The sequence below is a fragment of the Podarcis filfolensis genome (assembly GCF_964270895.1).
Source record: "Podarcis filfolensis genome assembly, chromosome: 6".
Lineage (NCBI taxonomy): Eukaryota > Metazoa > Chordata > Lepidosauria > Squamata > Lacertidae > Podarcis > Podarcis filfolensis.
The window spans coordinates 95,583,805-95,609,291 of record NC_139609.1 but is presented as its reverse complement, the minus strand read 5'-3'; the positions used below and the strand labels follow the sequence as shown (position 1 = coordinate 95,609,291).

The 25,487-nt window shown below is 42.7% G+C and overlaps 1 protein-coding gene across 6 annotated transcripts; it reads right to left on the bottom strand.

Annotated features, from left to right (window-relative positions):
• Positions 1-1,658: 1,658 nt before the first annotated feature.
• On the bottom strand, positions 1,659-25,358 carry RAD21L1 (RAD21 cohesin complex component like 1). Of its 6 annotated transcripts, none has more exons than XM_083618752.1 (16): positions 25,247-25,358; positions 24,496-24,707; positions 23,202-23,311; positions 21,887-22,062; positions 20,017-20,146; positions 18,878-18,977; positions 17,900-18,009; positions 16,619-16,804; positions 15,665-15,766; positions 12,333-12,437; positions 9,817-10,046; positions 9,246-9,327; positions 8,900-9,006; positions 7,161-7,256; positions 5,999-6,079; positions 1,659-2,865 (listed from the first exon to the last, which is right to left on the bottom strand). In XM_083618752.1, the coding sequence occupies exons 4-16, from the start codon at positions 22,028-22,030 to the stop codon at positions 2,677-2,679; spliced, it is 1,662 nt and encodes a 553-aa protein (XP_083474878.1). In that variant the 5' UTR covers positions 22,031-22,062; positions 23,202-23,311; positions 24,496-24,707; positions 25,247-25,358; the 3' UTR covers positions 1,659-2,676. The 6 variants fall into 6 exon arrangements, with proteins under 6 accessions (XP_083474878.1, XP_083474881.1, XP_083474882.1 ...); XM_083618755.1 differs by having other exon boundaries at positions 23,241-23,311; XM_083618756.1 differs by lacking the exon at positions 24,496-24,707 and having other exon boundaries at positions 23,241-23,311; positions 25,247-25,340.
• Between the last annotated feature and the right edge of the window lie 129 nt (positions 25,359-25,487).

Here is a 25,487-nt window from a genome sequence, read left to right as displayed (position 1 = left end):
TGGAACGCCCTCCCATCAGATGTCAAAGAGAACAACAACTACCAGACATTTAGAAGACATCTGAAGGCAGCCCTGTTTAGGGAAGCTTTTAATGTTTAATAGGTTATTGCATTTTAGTGTTTTGTTGGAAGCCTCCCAGAGTGGCTGGGGAAACCTAGCCAGATGGGCGGGGTATAATTATTATTATGGTTATTATTATTATTATTATTATTATTATTATTATTATTATCTGTTCCAATACATAAGGTGGCCAGGTAAGTAATGGGAAGAAAAGCTTACATCCTCCTGCCAGATGCAGTCTCTAAAGAGCCATACACCAAGATGTTTCAGCAGCAAACCATAGCTAGATGATGAGATGGCAGACAGTTTTCACACATTCCTGAGCAGAAGTCTATTGAGTGTCAGTCCCAAATATTCTGCCTCTCTCTATGCAACTGGTGGGCCTGAGTGGGAAGAGCCTTGTTGCAGTGGGTAATAGCTGTGCTCCCTGTGCGTGTGTCTGTCTGTGTGCATGCATGTATGTATGTATGTATGTATGTGCAGGCTGTTTCTTTGCCTTTCTTAAAAACAAAACAAACTAACATGAAGGGTTGAAGCCAATTGAAGTCATTGTGCAAATGTAAAAACTTCTACTCATGCAGTGGAACTTCTCTCTCTTCTCCCTCCATGCTCCACTACACTCCTACCAAACCTACTTTGAAAGCTTAGGGCAGGGGTCAGCAAACTTTTTCAGCAAGGGGCCGGTCCACTGTCCCTCAGCTGGATTTAGAAGGCAATTGGGCCAGATCAGGCCCCCAGGCCTTAGTTTGCCTACCCATGGTTTAGGGAAACCCCCAGCGCCAATTGTGTGGGGTGGTGGGGCTTTTTGATACAACTCAATGTGTGTGCACCAGCTGCATGGGCCAAGACTTGCAAAGCTATTTCTGAATCACACATGAAGGGTGTGTGGGTGTGGGTGGGTGTTGTGTGTACAGTTTTTAGACTAGGAATGATGTCAAAGTTCCCAAAAGTAAGCTTAAAACCTTCCCCCCAAAAATCACGTTTGCCTCCATGGCTGACTGGGTTCCATACAGGGTTCCAGCTGATCTTCTGCGGCACTGGGGAGGGCAGAGAGAGAAGAGGCCTGTTGGAATCCTCCAACATGGGCAAATCAGTTCTCTAAGGCTGCAAAGTTTTCCAAACTGGAATGAAGTCGCTGCAAAGCCAAGAATCCAAACAGCTACGGACTGAGATCCAATGAAGAGCCAGTGAACCATGAACAGGTATAATATATCAAATAATATTCCTAATAGGGACACAAATAAGAGGTGCAAAACCCTCCTCATATATCCACAGCTTATTTCCCTATATCCATCCCCTCAAGCTTTTTTCAGGACCATTTCACTTCAATTGTTGGTGGACACAGGCTACGAAGCACATCAGCTGTGGACAAGGAAGGATTTAGCATCTCCATGCTGCTTTTGCTCCAGGAATCAGACCCCTTTTGTCCCTGGTTTGTGTATGGTTTAAGGTTTGAGTAACTAGCTTAAGGTTTAAGCAAACTACCGTGTAGCCATCAAGTCTAGTTTGGCTCTTGGCACTGTTCTAAGTTTGACAACATTTTTGCTAAGCTTCTCACCCCCGTACACAGGGCATTAAATTATACAATTTTAAAGATGTTTCAGGTTCAAAAATGCATTTACTTAATGAGTCAAAAGTTTCAGGAGAGGGGGAAAAAATCAAAGCACTGTATTTAACGACACAGGAATATATAGGAGAACACATACATATATACAACTATTTTATAAGAGTTCCAGCATCCATATTTTGGGTCTAAATCATAGCAAGCAATAGCTCTGTCTCATCACTTTCCGGGGTGGGGGTGGGGGGGGTCCTTTCTACAGCCTAAGGGTGTCCCTGGATGGTACTGTCCTCAAACTTCAATACTGCAAAGCAAGGAGTAGGATGAGGAGGCAGGTAGCGCTCCTTTTGGAACACTCCTGTGTCACCAATCCAAAGCAACCATAGCCACTATACGTCAAGTGTCTGCAAAGTGCAAACTCAAGTACCCAGTGTGTGGTGTCTGTGGGGACTTAGATGCACAGCAGAAATGCATCCAGTTCCTGAAATAGGGCAACATACAGAACAAGCATCACGTTTGCCTTAATGAAATTATTACAATGTTCCATACAGTGTGCAGTAACTAAAAATGTTAAATAATACAAATGTCGGCCAAGAAGACCACAGCTGTACAGAATTCCCATTATTGCTACGTGCCAATATCCACATTTTGATAGCTAACCATCAGCCAGTTTTGCATACAGACTCAAACATAGCTAACCCCGTTTTTACTTCATATGGAAAACAGAAAAATAGGTAACCTATGTAAATTATACTTTAACATTTTTCAAAACCAACAACAGCAGCAGTGTTCCTCCTAACATACAGCTTGAACTCTGGATGTGCTAATTAAACAAAGGCATTGTGTTTCTTTTTTTCTTTTTAACAATATAATATTTCCGCACATCGTCTATTAGCTCTTGTTCTTAAGTGCATGTGCACATCTATGCAGTGGAGGACACTGTCTAGTCCAAAGATCTAGGTATGCTGTAAGGTGTCTCTTTACAACTTTCATAGAATGCAGAGTACAGTTTTCAACCATAGCAACTAATGGTTAAAAGGAGACCACTCTACTCTTCAGAGAGTATGGAAGTTTGGACCCACCGTCACCACAATGTCAGCATAGGGAGCAGCCTGAGCCACCTCAATAGCTCGTTCTTTCTTTAGAACAAGCAAGCTAAAGAATTTCTCTGCAACTTCTTTTTTGGTCTTGTTTTTACAGAGGGTCAGAAAACTGAAAGACTTTGCTCCTGTCTGGTACATGTCCTGCATAGGGAACAAAACAAAGGAATAAACCAAGGAGGTGAAGTTCAGTTTTACACATGAAAATGATTGGTGAGCAGCTGTGTGATAGATGCTGCACTATTCAGTATTATATTCATCACAACGTTTGTTGGTGGAAGGAATCGGGCTCTGGTGAAAGGGTCTTACACATTGCTCTTCTACTTCCTATTTATCCCCATATTTCTCACTTCATATATAAAGACATAACTATTCACTACTCTCCATGGGCATAGCCAGGATTTTTTTTTGGTGGGGGGTGGACAGTACCGCAGTTAGCAATGTATTTTTGATTTTATATTTTTATTGATATGGGGGGAGCCAGCTGCCTCTCCCTGCCCCACCTTGGCTATGAAGAAGAAGAGGAGTTTGGATTTGATATCCCGCTTTTCACTCCCTTTAAGGAGTCTCAAAGCGGCTCACAATCTCCTTTTCCCTTCCTCCCCCACAACAAACACTCTGTGAGGTGAGTGGGGCTGAGAGACTTCAGGGAAGTGCGACTGGCCCAAGGTCACCCAGCAGCTGCATGTGGAGGAGCGGAGACGCGAACCCGGTTTCCCAGATTACGAGACCACTGCTCTTAACCACTACACCACACTGGCTATGCCCATGCTACTCCCACATACACACTGTGTTGTATGTCATCAATGAGAAACCTGCAGCTCTCCAGAAGTCTTTGGACTTCCTGTCAGCTTCAGCCACAGTGGCCAATGATTAGGGATGAAATAAACTGCAGTCGAACAGATTCCCCAGCCCTGCATCAGGAAGCATTCAAGCCTGCTGCTTGTCAGAGCACAGACAGGGGTCAGCAAACTTTTTCAGCAGGGGGCTGGTCCAATGTCCCTCAGACCCTGTGGGGGTCGGACTATACAGTGGTACCTCGGGTTAAGTACTTAATTCGTTCCGGATGTCCGTTCTTAACCTGAAACTGTTCTTAACCTGAAGCACCACTTTAGCTAATGGGGCCTCCTGCTGCCGCCGGAGCACGATTTCTGTTCTCATCCTGAAGCAAAGTTCTTAACCCGAGGTACTATTTCTGGGTTAGAGGAGTCTGTAACCTGAAGCGTCTGTAACCCGAGGTACCACTGTATTTTTTTTGGGGGGGAATGAACTAATTCCTGTGCCCCACAAATAACCCAGAGATGCATTTTAAATAAAAGGGCACATTCTACTCATGTAAAAACACGCTGATTCCCGGACTGTCTGCGGGCCGGATTGAGAAGGCGATTGGACCAGATCCAGCCCCTGGGCCTTAGTTTGCCTACCCATGGCATAGCACTATCAAAAGAGCCCTGCAAAAACAGAGCAAAGGCCTATCTAGCCCAGCATTTTCATCCAATGAAGCTGAGGGTGGGAGATTTAGGACAAGCAAAAGGAAGTTCTAAAGGAAACGCATGGCTACTTGAATTCGCTATCACAAGGTATGGTCAAGAAGATATCGTTGAAAGGGGAATTAAGTGCTTTAACCTTGCCAATGCATGCCATTGAAAATAAGTGGCATTAGCAACAAAGTTAATAAGAATATGCAAAAATGAATTGATAATGGATGAAAATATAGTTATAATATGTTAAGATACAGAGTTAAGATAAACGAAAGAGGGTAAGGATTTGCTGATTTGATTATTTAAATGGGAATACAAAAAGGGGAGGTGTGAGGAGGCCAAGGAAATGAGATAATGAGTTCAAAGTTACAAAAAACGGATTTGTTTTTAATTCTTTGTTAACTATTTGTCTTTTGTATTTTGTATTTTTATTTCTCTTTTTTCTTTTTCATGTATTTTTCTATGTTCTCTTTTTTGTTTTTTCTTTTCTTTTTATATGACCTTTTTTCATTTTGTAAACTTATGTTTGTAAAACTTCAATAAATATCTTTTAAAAAGAAAGAAAAAAGAAAAAGAAAGGGGAATTAAGTTCACAAATTAATGGAGGACAAGGGTACACATGGCTTCTAGTCATGACGCGTATTGGTCCCTCTAGAATCAGAGGCAGCATGCCTCATAACATCAGTTGCAGGGGAACAATGCGAGAGGGCTATAGGCTTTGCACCCAAGTCATGTGTGAATGACTCATGATGGGTTCACGTAGCCTGCAGTTCTTTGCAAACAGCTCTCACAGGAGACAGAGGCTGAGCCACATTAAGGGAAGGAAGCATCCTTTGCCCCCGCCAATAACTTTGCTTTGTTACCCTGTGGCAGTGGCGTTGCGGACGGGGATTTTGGACAGCGTGCTTCTCTTGGCTTTTATTTCAAGATTGCAGACAGGAAAGAGTAAGGGCTGTGTGCATCAAGAAGACAGCACAGCCATAAGAAAGAGGCCAGAAATTGCCATTGATAAACAGGATATACCTCTAAGACAGGCTTCCTCAAACTCAGCCCTCCAGATATTTTTGGCCTGCAACTCCCATGATCCCTAGCTAGCAGGACCAGTGGTTAGGGATGATGGGAATTGTAGTCTTAAAACATCTGGAGGGCCATGTTTAAGGAAGCCTGCTCTAAGAGTTACAGAGTTTAGACTTAGGGACATTTTGATAACTTTTCCTCATAGTAAAAACATACTTGCATTTGATTTCATTTATTTTTATGTGCAGCTATTTTATTATAATCAGGGCACAACAACTCACCTAGACTTGGCACGCATTCTTTTTATTAACTTGTTGGCAGATATTGTGGCCATGTTAATATGTAATTGTGAACCATGGTTTAGCACTACATGAATGAGCCTAGCCTTTTCCTAGGCTCAGACACTACCTGTTCCCTCCTCTTCTACTGCACGTTCAGAAGGATTCAAGAAGTTTTTGCTGTCACTTAACCACAGCTTGTTTCTTCCGAACTAGCTTAACACCTACAATGTGTTTTATAAAAGCAAAGTGCTACCTTTGAACCATGGGTTATGAAGCAGCCTTGTTGAAACTAAGCACTGTGCTAATCTACAATTTTAAATTTGGACAAAATAAAAGGTCATGGTTAAGCCGAAGGAAAGTAAAAGCTTCTCAAACACTCCTAGCAGCTGTGTGGGAAGAGGAGAGGAAGCGGCAGCATATGAACTTAGGCCCATTCATGTAGCACTAACTAAACCATGGCTCAGCATTATGTTTGAATGTGTTTAAAAAGCAACTTACCCGGAAAGTATTTAGCAAATCTACAGCTCTTTTATCCTTTTCTTTTTCTTCTTCATTATCTGGAGCATTGTCTTCATTTCCCTACATTATAAAGCAATGCAAGGACTTATAACAGCCACTCAAAGGGTAAATGATGGATGATTATGCTCCTTAAAAGTGTGAAAAAATTAACAGATTTTCCTGGAATTCTGCTGCACATTTGTGGTCTCACAGAAATTTACCAAGGAATTACTCAGTCAAGTTCATTTTGCAAACATGGTCATATGGTTAGACTAGTATCTTAGCTACTGAAAAGTGTCGGTACAACTGTACAGTACACTTAAAGTGACAAAGCTGTCTCAGTTATTACTTACACATTTATTTTTAAAGTATTTTTTAAAAATCCTATTTTTCTTTAAGGCTTAAAGGTTTAAACCAGGGTGGCCAACTTGTGGCCCTCAAGATGTTGTTGGACTACAGCTCCCATCTTCCATGACCATTGACCGCAGGGTTGATGGGAGTTGGAGTCGGGCCACAAGTTGACCATCACCCCTGCTTAAAGCAAATAAGTTTTCAACAAAAACCAAGACACTAAACATGAAAAAAATCAACCAACGAACAACAGTGCAAATACAATTATAATTTGTATTACATTTTCAGCTGAAATCTCATAAAACATAACAGCAGGACCAGAAACAAGCTCACAGGTCCATCTAGATCAGTATTTTCTAAACTGACTTGGGACAGCTCTCCAGCTCTCCCAGCCCTGAAATTGCTAGAGATTGATACTCTTATCACTAGCCTTTCTGAAGAGTCAGGTTTTTTAATTTGGACCTTGAAGGATCTCAGGATAGGAGCTAAGATTGGCCTTCTTGTGGAGGGTATTCTTTTAGACAGCAGGCCTGGGGCTGATTAATATTCTACAGCTTTTTAAATGTGTTTGTGGTGGTGGTGTGTTACTGTTTTGTTTCACTGGGAAAACAGCACAGGGTAGGGGGAAATCCTCTGCATGGCTGCTAGTTGCCAGACTCACAACAAATGTGAAATCTGAAAGCAGCTCTTAATCATATCCTCAAGAATGACCCTAAAAGTCCGTGGATAACATTGGATCCAGTTATACCAGACCTAAACATTCTTATTTATTGGGTGACAGATGAAACTTGGAACAAATCATAAAACATACCTTTTCCACTGCAGCCTGCTTACCCTCAACCTCTAGTCTTACAGAAGTCTCTTGGAAAGAACCATCAGACGTAGCAGAAACTCCACTAACACTTTCCTGATATTACAAGTTTGGAAGGGGGGAGTGATCAGTCTCTTAGCAAACAAAATTTACTTCTCAGTAATGTTCTTTTTGAGCATATGTTCATTACTCAGTAGCAGATGAATATTTCAGGCTAGACAGAGTTTCTGTGTTGAATTTTATGGTTCCTTTTTTTGGACTAAATGTCAGATGTAGAAGGTAAATAGCTGGAGCTATTAGAATTTCACCTAAGAACAAGGCCCCAATTCTGTTGAAAGCATAGTTTTTGCCATAATATAACTGGATGTGTAGTCTTTCTTTGCTCTACTCCAAGACTTTTTTACACTGCAATCTCACACGTTTACTCAGAAGTCAGCTCCACTAAGTTCACTTACTAGCTCAGCTGGTTAGAGCATGGTTCTGAAAACACCAAGGTTGCAGGCTTTATCCCTGTATGGGACAGCTGCATAATCCTGCATTGCTGTGGTTGACTCAATGATCCTCAGGGTCTCTTCCAACTCTACAATTCTATGATTCTGAGGCAAGTGTACCTATGACTGTAGTCTTACAGAGCAGGGGCTGTCACTAACTCCACTTGTAGCAGAATATGGATATGACAGCATGGCTTAGGTTATTGGGATGATGATGAGGCTTCCTGTTCTAAAAGGACAACTCAAAAAAAGAAACATTAATAAGAGAGTGAGACTGGAAGAGAAGAAAACCGAAAAGAGGAAAATAAGCTCCCAATGGAATTATAGTCTGCAGGATGACACTACAATGATTCTTCAACATCAACTTCGTTGGACTGGTCATGTTGTGTGGATGTCTGATGATCATCTTCCAAAGCAACTACTCTATTCCGAACTTAAAAATGGAAAGCGTAATGCTGGTGGTCAACAAAAGAGGTTCAAAGACACTCTCAAGGCAAATCTAAAAAAATGTAGTATAAACACCGACAACTGGGAAACACTGGCCTGCGAGCGCTCCAGTTGGAGAACAGCCTTGACCAAAGGTGTCATGGGCTTTGAAGACACTCGAACTCAGGATGCAAGGGAGAAACACGCTAAGAGGAAGGCACAATTGGCAAATCCACACCGTGATCAATTCCCACCCGGAAACCAATGTCCCCACTGTGGAAGGACGTGTGGATCTAGAATTGGCCTCCACAGTCACTTACGGACTCATTGTTAAAACTGTGTTTATGGAAGACAATATTACTCGGCTACGAGGGATCGCCAAAGAAGACTACTACTTTTATAGTATGAACTGCAATTTCAGCTAAAGCACCCAGTTATGGTGTATCATTAATATCTCAGACTTTAGGAAAAACCCCAGAGGAACCTGCCCAAACTCATTTTGTTAAGCAGTAAGGAACCAAGGCAAGACCCTTACAAAACCAAAAGGTCTAAGTGTGTCTGTCTGTCAGTAGTGCATTGAGCAAGGCTGCGCTTCCAGATTCCTAGTGTGTGGTGGAGCTGCATGATGCTGATAGACTTTAAGAGGGCTAAAGTCTTTTCCAGACTACTCTGGGAAAGGGAAGGAGTGATGTGTAGAGCACAGACCCCAATCTCTCTCCTCTCCCCCACCCCCTAGTTGGAAGGGAAGTAGTTTCAGGCTTTTCATGGAGCCATGGAAAACTTAAGTGCACAGTAATATGACTTTGCACTGAAAGTACTTACCATAGATTCAACAATTTCTTTATTTCCCATTTCTTCTCTGCTACTTTGTGACACAAACTGGTAAGTTGTGTCTTGCATAGCTTTTGGAATCTCTGCTGTTGGCAATTCTGAATTGACAACAAAATAGCAATAAGATAATCAAACTTCTTGACCACTGCACCAGTCCAATCACACCACCATTGACTTTTCCATTACTGGAATATGTACTAACACAGATCTGCACCTTCTGAATTTAAGCATGCTCGTCTTTGGGGTACACTTGCTGAATGTGGTGCATGGCCCCAAAAACTACAGATGGAGGAGTTATAACAACTAGTTGAAAATAGGCATAATTCTAAAATCTTGCCTTGGACATCTTGTTCCTTGCTTCTTTCAACTGCAAGCTCTTGCAACCTTTTTCTTCCATACCTGAGACTTTTAGCAAAGAGCTGTAAAAACAGTATTCATATATATTTTTTCTCTGCAATTCTGGAATTCAAGTTTCATATTAATGAATCAAAAATTAAATAAGTGACAACTAATATGACAGCTCTTGACTTGCTTAACCTTTTCATTGATAAAGAAAGCTTCTGTAGATATTTAGAAATGCCTAACTCACTATTACGTATGGTGTTCTTCCAGATTGTTGTGATTTTCAGGTGGGATTCAATTACAAATTGCCAGATTCAGGTTGCAAAATTACACTTGATTGTTGCTGGGAGGTCTTGTGCAGCAAACACACTTCCCCCAAAGATCAGACTTTTTGCAAGGAGGAAAGTGATTGGAAAATATCCTGGAAAGCATAGGAAACTCCCCACAAACACATCAGAATGAATGTGCACTAAATAGTCAACATCATCTTATCTCCCTGCAAAGAAATCACAAAGACTACTCAACAAATAGGTTGTCTGGAAGCCCCCAAAATAACAAACTGTTACCTTTTGCAAATCTTCATTAATTGTAGTCTGGGTAGGTCTGCCCAGAAGTTTATCCGCACTCCCCAAGTCCTGTAAAATCATCAGCCTTCTTGTAGGGGGTGCAATATCTAATGCAGTTAATGTGTCTTCATAGTTCATAAGCTGGTTTTGCATAGCTTTTCTGCTTAGCTGATTCACATAATCAACAAGTAGCTTTCTTTTCTTTTTCCTTCTTTGTTTCCTTGTGAGAACTAGATAAAAGGCACATTCACAAGTGAAATATTGCATGTCAATCCAATGAATAGGGTAGCAAAGGATCAGTTTTTTGCCTTTGGATAGTGCTGCCATATTTCAAATGGAGAAAATCCAGATAGAAAAGTTGTTTGGCAAAATCATAAAAAAGCCATTTTGGAGGTTTTTTTAATGTAAAAAAGGTACTGCCGACCTAGACTGCCATACACCCAGATTTTCCTGAACGTTTACTGATTTCTGCCCTGACACTGCTACACACAGCAGTATTCTGGATATGTCTGGGAAATTCTGGATGTATGGCAACCCTACTTTGGGGGTAACTTCGGAGCAAGTGCAAGACTACCCCCCTTAACATCATCTGCTGTGGGACTGGCCTTGTCCCAATTGTTTTTGTGTTTATTTTAATTGTTGAGTGGAAGGGAGAGAAGATGGTGTTGCCCAAACTTGGGTCGCCAGCTGTTTTTCGACTACAACTCCCATCATTTGTAGCTAGCGAGGGATAATGGGAAACAGTGGTCTAGGACAGGGGTCGGCAACCTAAGGCCCATGTGCCACAAGCGGCCCACGGGGGTCGTTTAACTGGCCCATGAGCTGCCCGCTTGGCGAGTCCCTGAGTGCTGCGCTAAACCGGTGCAGCACGGCACTGGGACTCGCTTTTGCGGTGCCAAAAATCGCATCTGCGCAGACACAGAAGCTGGAAATTGTGGGGGCACGCACAATCTGGCCCACGGAGGGATCTCTGCTGGAGTGAACCGGCCCAGGCAAGGTAAACCTTGCCGACCCCTGGTCTAGGGGGAGAGGAGCTTGGGAGAGCGGGAAATTCAGTGGTTCTGGGTAAGAGAAGGGATGGTGTGTGATGTGATGCAGGCCAGGTAAGGGGCACACAGTAAAGGCAGTTAGTAGTAGTAGCAGTAGTAGTAGTAGTAGTAGTAGCAGCAGCAGCAGCAGCAGCAGTAGTAGTAGTAATAATAATAATAATAATAATAATAATAATAATAATAATAATAATTTATTTATACCCCGCCCATCTGGCTGAGTTTCCCCAGCCACTTTGGGCAGCTCCCAATCAAATGTTAAAAACAATACAGCGTTAAATATTAAAAACTTCCCTGAACAGGGCTGCCTTCAGATGTCTTTTAAAGATAGGATAGCTGCTTATTTCCTTCACATCTGAAGGGAGGGCATTCCACAGGGTGGGCGCCACCACCGAGAAGGCCCTCTGCCTGGTTCCCTGTAACCTCACTTCTCGCAATGAGGGAACCACCAGAAGGCCCTCGGCGCTGGACCTCAGTGTCTGGGCTGAACTATGGGGGTGGAGACGCTCCTTCAAATATACTGGACCGAGGCCGTTTAGGGCTTTAAAGGTCAGCACCAACACTTTGAATTGTGCTCGGAAACGTACTTAGTATCTGTTTTGTGTGCCAGCCCCCCCACCAACCTGGGGAATTGTGTTTCTCCTATCGCTCCACCCTTAGTCTGCGGCTGCTGCTGTTTAATACCAGGACGGCTCTGAATAACATCTCCCTCATCCATGATCTGATTGTGGATGAGGAGGCTGATCTGGTTTGCTTCACTAAGACTTTGGTCTGTGTGAGAGAGCAGGCTGGAGCTGGTCTTATCCAGCTGTCCTACTTGGGCACACGGTGCAGCATCAGGGCAGACTATGGGGTCAGGGAGGGGCAGTTGTTGCGGTCTATAGAAATCCCGGGGTGCGGGTTGCGCTGTGGGTTAAACCACAGAGCCTAGGACTTGCTGATCAGAAGGTCGGCGGTTCAAATCCCTGCGATGGGGTGAGCTCCCATTGCTCAGTCCCTGCTCCTGCCAACCTAGCAGTTCGAAAGCACATCAAAGTGCAAGTAGATAAATACTTGCACTCCGGCAGGAAGGCAAACGGCGTTTCCGTGCGCTGCTCTGGTTCGCCAGAAGCGGCTTAGTCATGCCGGCCACATGACCCGGAAGCTGTACGCCGGCTCCCTTGGCCTGTAAAGCGAGATGAACGCCGCAACCCCAGAGTCGGCCACGACTGGACCTAATGGTCAGGGGTCCCATTACCTTTACCTATAGAAATCCCATCTCTCTCTTCTCAGGCTCTCTGTCCAGTTGTGTGGGGATCTAGTGTGGGGGTTCCTGGGTAATCGGGACAGATTAGGGATTCTGCTAGTTTACTGCCCACCTAGTTGCCCAGCGGTTTCCTTGCCTGAGCTGACAGAGCTGGCATTGGAGGTGGTGTTGAGGACTCCCAGGTTTTATGTTTTCAGTCAAGAGCGAAATGCGACCAATCTAACCTGTATTGTCAAGTGGTTCAAGTACAAACTCTTCTTCCTCACTGAGCAACAAGGTGGTTTCATTAATTGGGCAACTTCTTGCTTCCTGCTCAGATCTAGGATGGCCTGTAAAACACCAATCCATAACCAGTATAGAATTATTCCACAATGGTAAATAATGAAAGGCTGAATGGTACATTATATGGAAGGATTCCATTTTTTAAATTAGTTATTTTTGTACATGTGCCTGAGGAATGTCTTGCCACTTAATGTTTTGCATACTGTATAGCATTCTTGTATTTTATTGCATGTAATCAACAATTCAATGGGAAATTACTCCCAGGCAAGTGTGTATACAACTGCAGTCTTACCCTATAAAGCAAATTTAAAAAACTACACTAGTGGTGTTGTTGTTTTTTAAGGGCAGAAACTGTGGTAATTAAAATGTGCATTCAATATTTATGTTATGCTCCTGCATTAGCTTTTACAATTGGCTCAAACAGGGCAAGAGGGGACCAGAGGGACTTTCTGACTTCACTTGCACAAGTTTAATTTCTAAAACAATAAAGAAGCTTGTGGCAGCTTAAAGGCAGATATTACGACATAAACCAAGTGACCATTCACAAAAGCTGCAACAGATATTAACAGGAAACCATTATCCTGATTCAAGCCTAAATGCATGGAATTTATTGTTTAATGTCTGGTCAAGATATAAAGACTTATTGGAGAACAAAACCCCAAGGTGGTTGTCACCAATGGAGGCAAAGGCACTTAAAAAGTCCAATATGGAGGCCAAATGGCCGAAATATTGGGAAATACTGGAACAAGAAGGGGATAAATTGAAATTGCAGAGTTTTGAGAAATTAAAAGATAAGGTGCGAGATTGGCTGCACTATTTTCAAATAAGAGAAGCCTATAACATGGATAAAAAAATAGGCTTCCAGGTGGAAAAATCAAAATTGGAAACTGAGTTGTTAGAACCCAAAACTAAAATACTTTCAAGAATGTATAACTTGCTGCTAAAATGGAATACGCAGGATGAAACAGTTAAATCTGCTATGATTAAATGGGCACAAGATGTTGGTCATAACATCATGTTTGCTGACTGGGAACGGTTGTGGACCACAGGTATGAAATTTACGGCATGTAATGCCCTAAGAGAGAATATTATGAAAATGATATACAGGTGGTACATGACACCAGTCAAGCTTGCAAAAATCTACCATTTGCCTGACAATAAATGTTGGAAGTGTAAAGAAAGTGAAGGAACATTCTTTCACCTTTGGTGGACATGCCCAAAGATTAAGGCTTTCTGGGAGATGATATATAATGAAATGAAAAAAATCTTCAGATATACATTCCTTAAGAAGCCAGAGGCCTTTCTCTTGGGCATGGTGGGCCAACTGGTGCCAAAGAAAGATAGAAATTTCTTTATGTACGCAACAACAGCAGCAAGAATTCTTATCGCAAAGTATTGGAAGACACAAGAGCTACCCACCCTGGAAGAATGGCAGATGAAGCTGATAGACTATATGGAATTGGCGGAAATGACTGACAGAATCCGAGACCTGGGAGAAGAGTTGGTGGAAGAAGACTGGAAGAAATTCAAAGACTATCTTCAGAAATATTATAAAATCAATGAGTGTTAAAAATGTGCTTGGATGGGTAATAAGTGGTAATTAGTGATAAAAGTTATTAAGACTATGCAAAAAAGGTATTGATAATTGGTTGAAAAATAGGGATATAGTATATGTTATGGTACAAAGTTTAAACATTTGACAAAGGGTAAGAATTTGCTGAATTAAATATTTGAATGGGAATACAAAAAGGGGAAGGTGCGAGGAGGTCAAGAACATAAGCATATGAAATTGAGGCTATTGGAAAAATGGAATGGTTTTATTTTTTCCTTGTTTAAATGTAATTTTTCTTAATTAGTTGTGCTTTTCTTTCTGTATTTTTTTCCTTTTTTTCTTTTTTGTGTGTTTCTTTTTTCTGTAATTTATGGTTTTTTATTCTGTGAATTTCTATTTTTCTTTTTTTGGAAAACTTTAATAAAAATCTTTAAAAAAATAAATAAATGCATGGAATTTAATTTCTCAAACCTGTGTGACTGCAAACAGGTCCTTTTCATTAGCTGCATCTAGCATGTAGAACAAATTCATACTGCCTACAGAAAACAGGTTTTTCATTGGGATGTAAAAGATGGCTTTACAGCGGTACCTCGGGTTACAGACGCTTCAGGTTACAGACTCCGCTAACCCAGAAATAGTACCTCGGGTTAAGAAATTTGCTTCAGGATGAGAACAGAAATCGTGCTCCGGCGGCAGCAGAAGGCCCCATTAGCTAAAGTGGTGCTTCAGGTTAAGAACAGTTTCAGGTTAAGAATGGACCTCCAGAATGAATTAAGTTCTTAACCTGAGGTACCACTGTATTTACCCAAACTTTCTGTCCTGCATAGTTTTCTGTTGTTCTTGCTTTCTATTATTGGTCTGCTGCTCTACTTGTTTGGCCAAAACACTCTACTTTTGCCTGAAACACTCTTCTGCTCTATGTGCTCCTTGTGATTTTCAGATGAATTTTCATAATTAATTGTCAATATTTTATTATCTGGTATTTTAATGTTGCAGTGGTTTTGGATATTGTTTTTACTGCAAGACGCTTTGAAAAGCAGTCTATAAGCATAAATAAATAAGTTTACATCTCCTACAAAAGAGGCTGCTGAATTGGAACTTATCAAGAACTGCGATTCTATCCATTTAGGCCTGAAACAAGTTCATGATTTCCTCTCCCACCACTGCTGTTTATTAACTTAGCAGTGAGAGGGTGTGTTATCATCCATTACTGCCACTGTGAATGGTCTCTTTGCTTCTCAAGTACTCCACAAAATTGTCAGACTCTAGTTTATTTTATTTGCATTTCATTTCTATTCCATTTCACTCTTTACAGTTTTTACTCCCTCTATATCCATGTACTCATGACAACACTTCATGCATCTGGTGAAGACTCTAGTCAATGAGAGCTTATGCCATAATAACGGACTTACTTATGGACTCACTGTTAAGACCATGTTCTCGGAAGACAATCTTACTCAGCTACAGTGGCGTAGCGTGGGAGGTGCAGGGGGGGCTGGCCGCACCGGGCGCAACATCTGGGGGTTAGGGTTAGGGGGCACAAATCCACGGGTTAGGGGGCGCAAATTACTTGCCTTGCCCCGGGTGCTGACAACCCACGCTACGCCACTGCTCAGCTACAAGTGATTGCCAAAGAAGATGCCACAAAAAACTTGTTCATCCAACAACCACGTTGTTGTTTTTGCTGTTAGACTCACAGAGCCATCTCTGGAAATAACTCACCTGCTGTATTATCAGTCGGAAGGTCTTGGAGTAAAGAAAATTCTTCCTCCATGTTGAGGTCCGTAAGAACGTGGTCATTCGGCTCATCTCCAAGAACAGCATCTTAAGGAAAAATGGACTTAACAATTGGTTTACAAGATACTATTACTTTATACATTGGGGTGGGTGTGGGGATTTACCAGACAGCTGTGTTAGGGCTTATCTGGGAGAAAGATTCCAGAAAAGCAAGGAAGCAGGCAGGCTGGATAACACCAGGCACCAACTCCTATTTCCAGCTAGAATGGTTCCTCCTCCTGCAGCGTAATCTACCACTAGCCACCCTGGAAAAAGATTTCAACAAAGCAGGGAAGGCGGGCAAAAAGGCATTAGCCACCCCCCACCCCAGTCTCACGATTACCTAATTAAAGGCAGCAGGTACCACCCCCTCACACAAAGATGTGTTCACCACACCCTAAACCCACACAATCATAAGTCCATTCTGTATTTTACTAAGTACATACATGTATTCAAAATCTTTTATAAAGTACAGTGGTACCTCGGGTTACATACGCTTCAGGTTACAGCCTCTACTAACCCAGAAATAGTGATTCAGGTTAAGAACTTTGCTTCAGGATGAGAACAGAAATCGTGCTTCGGCGGCGCGGCAGCAGCAGGAGGCCCCATTAGCTAAAGTGGTGCTTCAGGTTAAGAACAGTTTCAGGTTAAGTACAGACCTCCAGAACGAATTAAGTACTTAACCCGAGGTACCACTGTATAATTTTACGGGGGGGGGGTTGCCTTTATATTGTTAACTGCCCCATATTTAGGAGGTAGTGTAGAAATGTCAGATCATAATTTCTGAAGTGCAGGACTGGCCAGTGGCTCATGCTTAAGTCACGTTAATTTCCTTTCAGGGTGGGAAATTCAGGAAACGCTCCCAGTTACTTGTGCCTATTGGATTTTGTTCATACGTACCAATCATATCGCCTGCAGTTCCTTCATCTCCAAACCCATCATACTTGAATGAATTGGCATCTTCAGCAAATGCAGTTTTGTCTTCAGTGAAGCTCAAAAAACTGTGATCAGTCAAGAGGCCACCAGAACTAGCCAATATGCTGTCATTGAGAAAGCTTTGCTGCCTTGGTATTTCAATTTCTTCACCTGAAAAAGCACATATGAAGGACTAGTAGTAACTTCTCCCTCTCCCTCTACCCTGCAAGTGAGTGTGTGGTTTCAAGTGTATATAAATATGGATACAGATACACACAAGACATATGGCATATAGCAGGATGGATAAAAATCAACATTTTAAGTTTAATATTGACCTTTAATTTCACTATAATTTTCTTTAAAACGTCTTTAAAAAAATAAAACAGTTTTGAAAAGAAATCAATCAAATGCAAAAAAAAGAATTAAACCTACATGTAACCTCTGAAAGTTAAGACTGAATCATCGCCACATATTAAACACATTGAGGGCCTAACAAGATGTGAAATGCACAATCACATATCTGGCTTTCTATTTTCATTTTAAAAATACCAAGCCATGGGTGTAGCCAAGAGAGAGGAAGGGGGCAGCTGCCCCCCTCCCAATCAAGTAAAACAATAGAAATACTTAACTAACTGACCAATCACATAGGTTCTGCCCCCCCCCAACAAAGTCCTGCCCCTGCTAACAAAAATCCTGGTTATGCCCGTGTACCAGGCATGGGTCTGGCGAAATTAGGACTACAGTAAAGGCAGAGGAAGATTCTCCCCTGTGCTGCGGTTCCAATGAAAATCACTATTTGCTCTGGATGGGATGCTGCCATTAGTGACAGTGGCATCTTCTCTCTGAAGGTGTAGAAAATCTGAGTGGGATTTTCATCAATATCAAAGGTTAAAATCAGCCAAGCAGAAATTTGCCTCCTGCTCAAGCTGATATAATTCTTTAGTGCAAAAGGCATGCAGGCTGCCTGATTAAAAAGCAGATCCATTCTTTGGTGTGGTACTCAGTTCATAATTTCCAGTCATCAGCAAAGGTGATTCTAGATAAGGCCTTTATATTGCAAATGGGCCAATTAGAACCTAACACAGAATCATAGAATTGTATAGTTAGAAGGGGCCCTGAGGATCATCTAGTCCAACCCCCTGAAATGCAGGGATATGCAGCTGTCCCACACGGGGATCGAACCTGCAACCTTGGCGTTATCAGTACTACGCCCCAACCAAGTGAGCATTCATATTCTGACTTTTGAAGAAAGAACAGCCGCCTCACCAAAACTACCACCATGGGGAAGTAGATCCCGTCTATAATCCTCTTCCAGCAAAGTGATGTCCTCAGCTCTGCTCTGGTTCAGTGTAAAATGTTCAGCAACATCAATGGCACTAAGGAGAAAAATGTGACTTTATCTGGGAAGAAGGGATTCAACTGAAAAAGTGTGCTTGTATGTGTTATATAACAGGGGCATATTTTGCTTACAACTCCTAACATCCAATGAACTAAGATTTTATATATTGTATTATTCATATGCAGGGCCGTCTTAAGCATATCCGGCGCCGTGGTGCAAAGCCCGTTTCCCAGAGTTGACGACCTTTTTTTAGGGAGGACGGCAGTGCTGGCGGGGCAGCGGCTGGAGGGCGGCTCCTCTGGCAGTGAAGAGGAGGTGGGGGCTGGATATGGTGCCTCTCGGCTCAGCTGGCAGCTTTGGGCCACGGCAGACAGAGGCTCCGGGAGCGGCGCTGCTTCAGCGCAGTACGGCAGAGGCGGGCGAGGGCGGCACCCCGGCGCCCCACATCACTAGCCTCTATGGATAAGACACCCCTGTTTGTATCCTTAACACAGACTTTGCCAACCTAGTGCCCTCCAGCTGTTATGAACTACAATTTGCAATCATAAACATAACACTGACTTTCTGTCAAAGCACTCCAGGAGAAAAACACTCAGTAAATGCAGCACTGCTTTTATTACTATTTTCATTCATTGGGGGTTTCTATAATACACATATTATGAACAGAGTGATATTGGACTGCTCTAGTGTTTTGCTCTGGCAGTAATAATCATGCTTACTAAAAAAAAAAATTAAATTCTTCTGTCCAGATAAATCATGCAAAATGCACAAAGTGACAGATATTTGGAACCAGTCACGGACCCACATCTTTCTCACATGAGGATGAGTCATCCATGTGAAAAACTGCCAACCGTAGATACATCCCAAGGAAGCTTCAAAAAATAAGCAAACTGAAAAGCACGTACTTCACCTCAGGGAGTTGTGTGTCAAAATCATGAAATACTTCAGGCAATGTGATGGCATCATAATTCAATTCTGAGTTCCCTTCTGGGAGATCAACAAGTCCTAAAGAGAGATACAGCACAGGATTAATTGTGGTATGCTGAAATTGTATTTATTATATATGTATCCTGCAGGATATAAAGGTACAAGTAATTGTCCAAGGGCATAAAGGTAAAGGTAAAGGGACCCCTGACCATTAGGTCCAGTCGTGGCCGACTCTGGGGTTGCGGCGCTCATCTCGCTTTATTGGCCGAGGGAGCTGGCGTACAGCTTCCGGGTCATGTGGCCAGCATGACTGAGCAGCTTCTGGCGAACCAGAGCAGCGCAAGGAAACGCCATTTACCTTCCCGCCGGAGCGGTACCTATTTATCTACTTGCACTTTGATGTGCTTTCGAACTGCTAGGTTGGCAGGAGCAGGGACCGAGCAACAGGCGCTCACCCCATTGCGGGGATTCGAACCACCGACCTTCTGATTGGCAGGTCCTAGGCTCTGTGGTTTAACCCACAGCGCCACCCGTGTCCCAAGGGCATAAAATATGCTAAAAACAAAGCTGGGGCAGTGTCATTCACATTTGTGTGTCATTTCCTATTCAAGGTAACAAAGGATTGATAAGCATTAATTAAGCAAAAGCATAAGAGAAACAATCCATTCTACTGAATATGAAAATGCAGGTGAACACTGAAAACTCCAGTCGTACAAGGAATCTCCAGACTGGGATGAAACTTAACTGTCATTCATGTCAATAATCTTCAGCAGGCTCTCCAGTGGTTTTCAGTGGATAAGTGGCCAGTTAGAGAACAATCTTATAACTCAGAGGTAAGTCCATTTCAGTTCAGTGGGGCTTACTGAGTATGGGAATGTAACCTGCATCATCAATATAAAAATTCTTTCTAATCCTCTAGTCTTACTTGAACTGCAACACCCACGGATAATTGGTGCTGCAGACCATTCCTTGTTCTGAAAGAACAGCTATGAATAGCCAAGTTACTAATACCTTTTGGAGTCCACAAAAAGATATAATTTGCTAGAGGACGCAAAGAAATCTAACTGCTCCCCCGGTATGTAGTAATGCATAAGGTGAAGAGTGGATGCAAGCATACCTGGACGAAAGGCTGACTGCATTTTAAGTAGAGCTTCATTGCAGTCGGACAAGAGGTACTTGGTTTTCCTGTGGTAGATCCGCACCACTCCTAACAAGAGGTGTCCTGAGGTTCGCAGGGCAAGTTTAAACTTGGAAGAAATGTTTACATTATTTAATACTGATGTTTGTGGGAAAGAACACGATACATAAGAACATAAGAGACCTGCTGAATCTGACCAAAGGTCATTTAGTTCAGCATCTTGCTTCTTACAGGGGGTCCCCCAGACGCTTCAGGGAAGCCCATAAAACAGGACATGAAGAGGAATAGTTCTCCCACCCGACCCCCAGAAACTGGTATTCAATGACATATTGCTTCTGAACCACCTTGGTTCAGTCACTGACAGACATATCCACCATGAATTTCACTACCCTCTCCCTCCACCCCACTTTTAAAGCCATCTAAGCTAGTGGCCAGGGACGTGGATGGCGCTGTGGGTTAAACCAATCAGAAGGTGAGCGGTTCGAATCCCCGCAACGGGGTGAGCTCCCGTTGCTCAGTCCCTGCTCCTGCCAACCTAGCAGTTCGAAAGCACATCAAAGTGCAAGTAGATAAATAGGTACCGCTCCGGCGGGAAGGTAAACGGCATTTCCGTGTGCTGCTCTGCTTCGCCAGAAGCGGCTTAGTCATGCTGGCCACATGACCCGGAAGCTGTATGCCGGCTCCCTCAGACAATAAAGTGAGATGAGCGCCGCAACCCCAGAGTTGGCCATGACTGGACCTAACGGTCAGGGGTCCCTTACCTTTTTAAGCTAGTGGCCATGATTACATTCTGCGGCTATGATTTTGATATATGAATTATGCTTTGCAATATGGATTACCCTCTTCTTTTGTCTATCCTGAATCCACTGCCAATCAGTAGCACTGGATTCCCCCAAGTTCAAGAATCATGAGATAAGAGGAAAAATTATCTTTATTTTTCCCTCACCATGCTTAATTTTACGAACTGCTATTATGTCTGCCCTTTGTTGTCCGTTTTCTCAACAAGCCCTAAAAACTTTAAGCTTCTGTTGCATCTCAGTAATTAACTAGTTAGATAAGTCTTGTAGCTATTTAAAAAAACAACAATAATGGAAAAACAGTAAACAGATGTAACAAGTTGACAGGAATGATAGAGGCAGCCAACAGGATGCCAACATTATGCCCTCTAGTTGTTTTGAACTACAACTCCTATAAGTACTGCCAATGTTCAGGGATGAAGGAAGATGTGGTCCAAGAATATTTGCACACCTCACCACAGGTGAAAGGCAGTATCTTCTATTTGGACTGCTACAAACAGGAGCAAACATCTTAATATAATAAATGTGCATCTGGCTGATGGTACTCCTTTAAAAGGTAAAGGGACCCCTGACCATTAAGTCCAGTTGCGGACGACTCTGGGGTTGCAGCGCTCATCTGACTTTATTGGCCGAGGGAGCTGGCGTACAGCTTCCGGGTCATGTGGCCAGCATGACTAAGCAGCTTCTGGTGAACCAGAGCAATGCACAGAAATGCCGTTTACCTTCCCACTGGATCGGTACCTATTTATCTACTTGCACTTTTATGTGCTTTCGAACTGCTAGGTTGGCAGGAGCAGGGACCGAGCAACAGGAGCTCAACCTGTCGCGGGGATTCAAAATGTACTCCTTTAGAATGCTACAAACCAGGTAACGAGAAAATTTCACCTTCTGAGGTGTCCCAAGAAGTAACTGTCTTCCTACCCTTTTTATTGTTCTTTTTATATTTTAGTAATCAACAAAGGGTGCAGTGACAAATACCCCATAACGATGGGTAAAACCTTAGGGACATTTCTACAGCAGATTTTTATGAGACATCTCAGTGAGGATCAAACCTTTGGGCAGAGAATATTTTCAATAGTCTTCTCTAAATTGCATTCAAATATATGAGATTTTTTGAGTTTCTTATCCCAGTGAGCAGCCAACCATATCTTGGCCAAAGGCCCACGGTTATTCATAAGCAGCTGGGTGTAGAACATTTTGCCAAGACTGTGTTCTTTAACTTGATGAGCTGAAGGGGGGGAAACAGAACACATATATTAAATGCTGAATGTGTCATTTTTGTATCATTTTCAAAGCTATTAAGCAAAAACAAAACAAAACACCCCAACAACCTTGATTTGCAGTAAATGATTTGGAAGGGAGGGACGCTGTTTTTGTTTAAGATTTCCAAGCTCTGCAGGCTTGCACATTGTTTTAAACAAATGGCTGTGTACAAAAGCTAGGTAGCTTTATAACAAAAACAAATAAGGTTGATTAGCTACTTCTGTACATAATATCATTTGTGCATATTTCGTATCAATCTCCATGCAAGACTGTTGCACGCCACCTCAATCTCAGAGCGATGAGAGATTCCAGGGTTTCCAGGCACTTAAACCAGGGTTTATGCTTCCTTTTGGGAATGAGGCACAGCAGAGACTATGGTGTCGCTATGATATATGGTTCCTTTACACATATTTACAACCTGAGCTTCAAGAGCATCAACATTACAAAAGGGTCTTTTTTAAATCTCATAGCCACAGCCTTGGATTCAGCAGAAATCAAACATTGTGCTCTGCATCTCTAGCTTTCCAGTCTGCAGCTGGAGTTCTGGGCCACATCAAACTCCAGCTTTGTCCTAACTAAGAGCTGGAGAAGGGCCCCCACCCATTTGTCATCTAGCACAGAGTCCCCTCTCTTTTGTTTGCTTAATGGCTCATCACCTGAACACAGAACTACAGCCTGGCTTGTATTTTAACACTTGTTGGGTCCAGGGATCAGAATGGGTCTGGCACCCAGTTTAACACCCCAAAGCCTGGATTATATTCTAACACTGGAGCCAGGAAGTTAGAGGAGTCAGGCAGCCTCGAACTCATAACAATTGCAACAAATAACCACCCAAAACAAAATGACTACAGTACATCAGAAAAACACATATGTGAAATTCTGAAACATCAAGGTTGGTATCCAACAAAAGCATACTCACAATAGACCCATTTAAATCAACAGAAAAGTTACTCAGGTCCATTAAATTCAGGGGGTCTACTTAAGAGTATGATGGTAAACAATTTTTATGCTTATTCGAAAACAATAAAACGTGAGTTTTATAGAATGTAAATCAATAAACTGTGTGCCATTTGCCAAGGCTACAATATTTCTAAGCAGTTTCACCTGGAAGTTGAAGCACTGAACAAGCCTATATGCACCTACTCAAAAGTAAGTCCGGAGAGATTAACTTGAAGGTGAAGTGTCTAAGATTGTAGCTGAAGCTTGGGACATTCCTGCAAAATAAAGTAATAATTTTATTATTTATACCCCAGCCACTCTGGCTGGCTCCCTACACACACACACAAACAAAAACAGTTAGATGTAGTTTTGGGCTCAGTGTTTTGTTTTTAGGAATCACAAAGAAAAAATTAAAAACCCAGAACAGCAGAAGAAATGAAACAGAAAAACAAAAACACTATATGCTTTTTTGAGAAGTACTAGAGTACGTACCAGAAGTTCTTGTGCAATAGTAGAACAAAAAAGATTAGGGCAAAACACGGAAGAGAGCGAGAACGAATGAAAAAAAGAACAATTTACTAAATCGTAAGGGTCAGCGTTCTGCATCTACAGATCCCCAGGTTCATTGTGGGGGAAGCCATGTGTTTTAAAGGTACAGAGCACAATTCATACTGGCCACCACAAATCACCATTAAGTGAAGAACTGCAAAGAAGGCAATTGTGTGCCTCCATAGAAATGGCAATATTAGGTTAGAAGCCAACAGATTGGTGCTTTTTTATGGGGGTACGCATACCAGTGCCAGATTTATGTATAAGCTAAACAACCTACAGCTCTATTAGGGGCCCCCCAAAAAATTTAAAGGGGGAAAAAACCTGGATTTTTCCAAAATATAAGATAAAAAACAAATAAGTTATGTGCAAATGACTTTAGATACCTGTTAGGTCCATCAATTACCATATATTCAATACAAAAAACAACGACAATTTGTTGACAAAGGACAGCTGGCCATATAAAGGGCCCCATTACCTTCAGTAGCTTAGGGCCGCATCAAACCTAAATCCGGCCCTGCGCACCCCCCTAAACATTTTGTGAATCTTTGTATCCATTTACTGCATGCATTTTTCCCGATTCCAACTATAAAATGGTGATTTTCTGGAGTCAAAATGAGTATACACCCCTAAACATTTTTTATTTTTATTTATTTATTTATTTTTTTATTTTTTAGAATAAAAGCACTGGTTCTAAAATGCTTCCAGAGAGACCTCGCTTCCCATGAATGGACACAAGGCTCCAGAGGACCTTTCCCCGGCCGTATGATCAGAATCGCAGAAGCTGCGAGGGATCCCCGAAGGTCATCCATCCCGACCCGCCGCTGCGATGCGGGAATCGCAGAGGAAGAATCCCCGACCGTCGCCCACCCAACTTTGGCTGAAAACCTCCAAGCGGTTTCCAACCAACCTTCCCAGTGAACTCGAACACGAACTGAGAGAGAGAGAGAGAGAGGCCCGGGTCCGAAGCAAAGGGCAGCGAGGCGCGTGCACACGGAGGGAACAGCCTTGATTCGGAGTGAGGCTGCTTTAAGAGAGGAAGTGGAGACGGCTGCGTTCAATTACCACAGAAGTGGCGTGAGGAGGAGGAGCTGCGGGAGACTGGGAGGCTTATTAAGGCCCCTGAGGAGAAGGAAATTATTATTATTATTATTATTATTATTATTATTATTATTATTTATTATTTATTATTATTATTATTATTATTATTATTATGGTGGGCTCAAGAGAAAGGAGTGGAAGGAGGAGGATTTGAGGAGCTCATGATTAACCGCGGACCCCACGTTGCAGGTTAATGTCAGCATTTATTTCTCCTCATGATTATTATTGAGTCGCTGATTTGGAAGGGACCCCTTAAGGCCATCCAACCTTTCCTTAACCCGTGAAGGGAAAAAGCCCGCCCCTTCCCCCAAGTCCTAGATTCCTCTCAGGGTTGAGTCCGGAAGGGAAACACCCGCCTCCCCTCGAGGGCGAGCGGGTCTCGTGTGAGTCTCCCGTCGCGTGTTTCTTTTCCCTACACGTGTCGGCGCTGAGGGGGCTGCCGATTCCGGACTTGAGGTTTTTTGTTTTTTTTAAGGCGGGTTTTAAGTGAGGCGAATATGAGGAGTCGGGAAAAGAATGTAAAAAAGAGGTACTGTATAGGTATGAGGGAGTGCGCTAACAAGTCAGACTGTTCAGGAAACCGGTCAGAAATTTTTTAAAAGAAGAGATTTTGGCGCCTTTTTCTGAGGCGTTTGTGTGAAAGGGGGCGGGGCTTCGCGGGTGTCTTGGGGAGCCCGACACGCATGCGCTCTCCCCGCTATCGGACCCCGCCCCCTCAAGGTCTTTTCCCGGCCGAGGGAGGAAGGAGCTTCAGAGGGCTGCGCATGCGTGTCGTGATAGGCTCGTCTCCTTTATTATCGC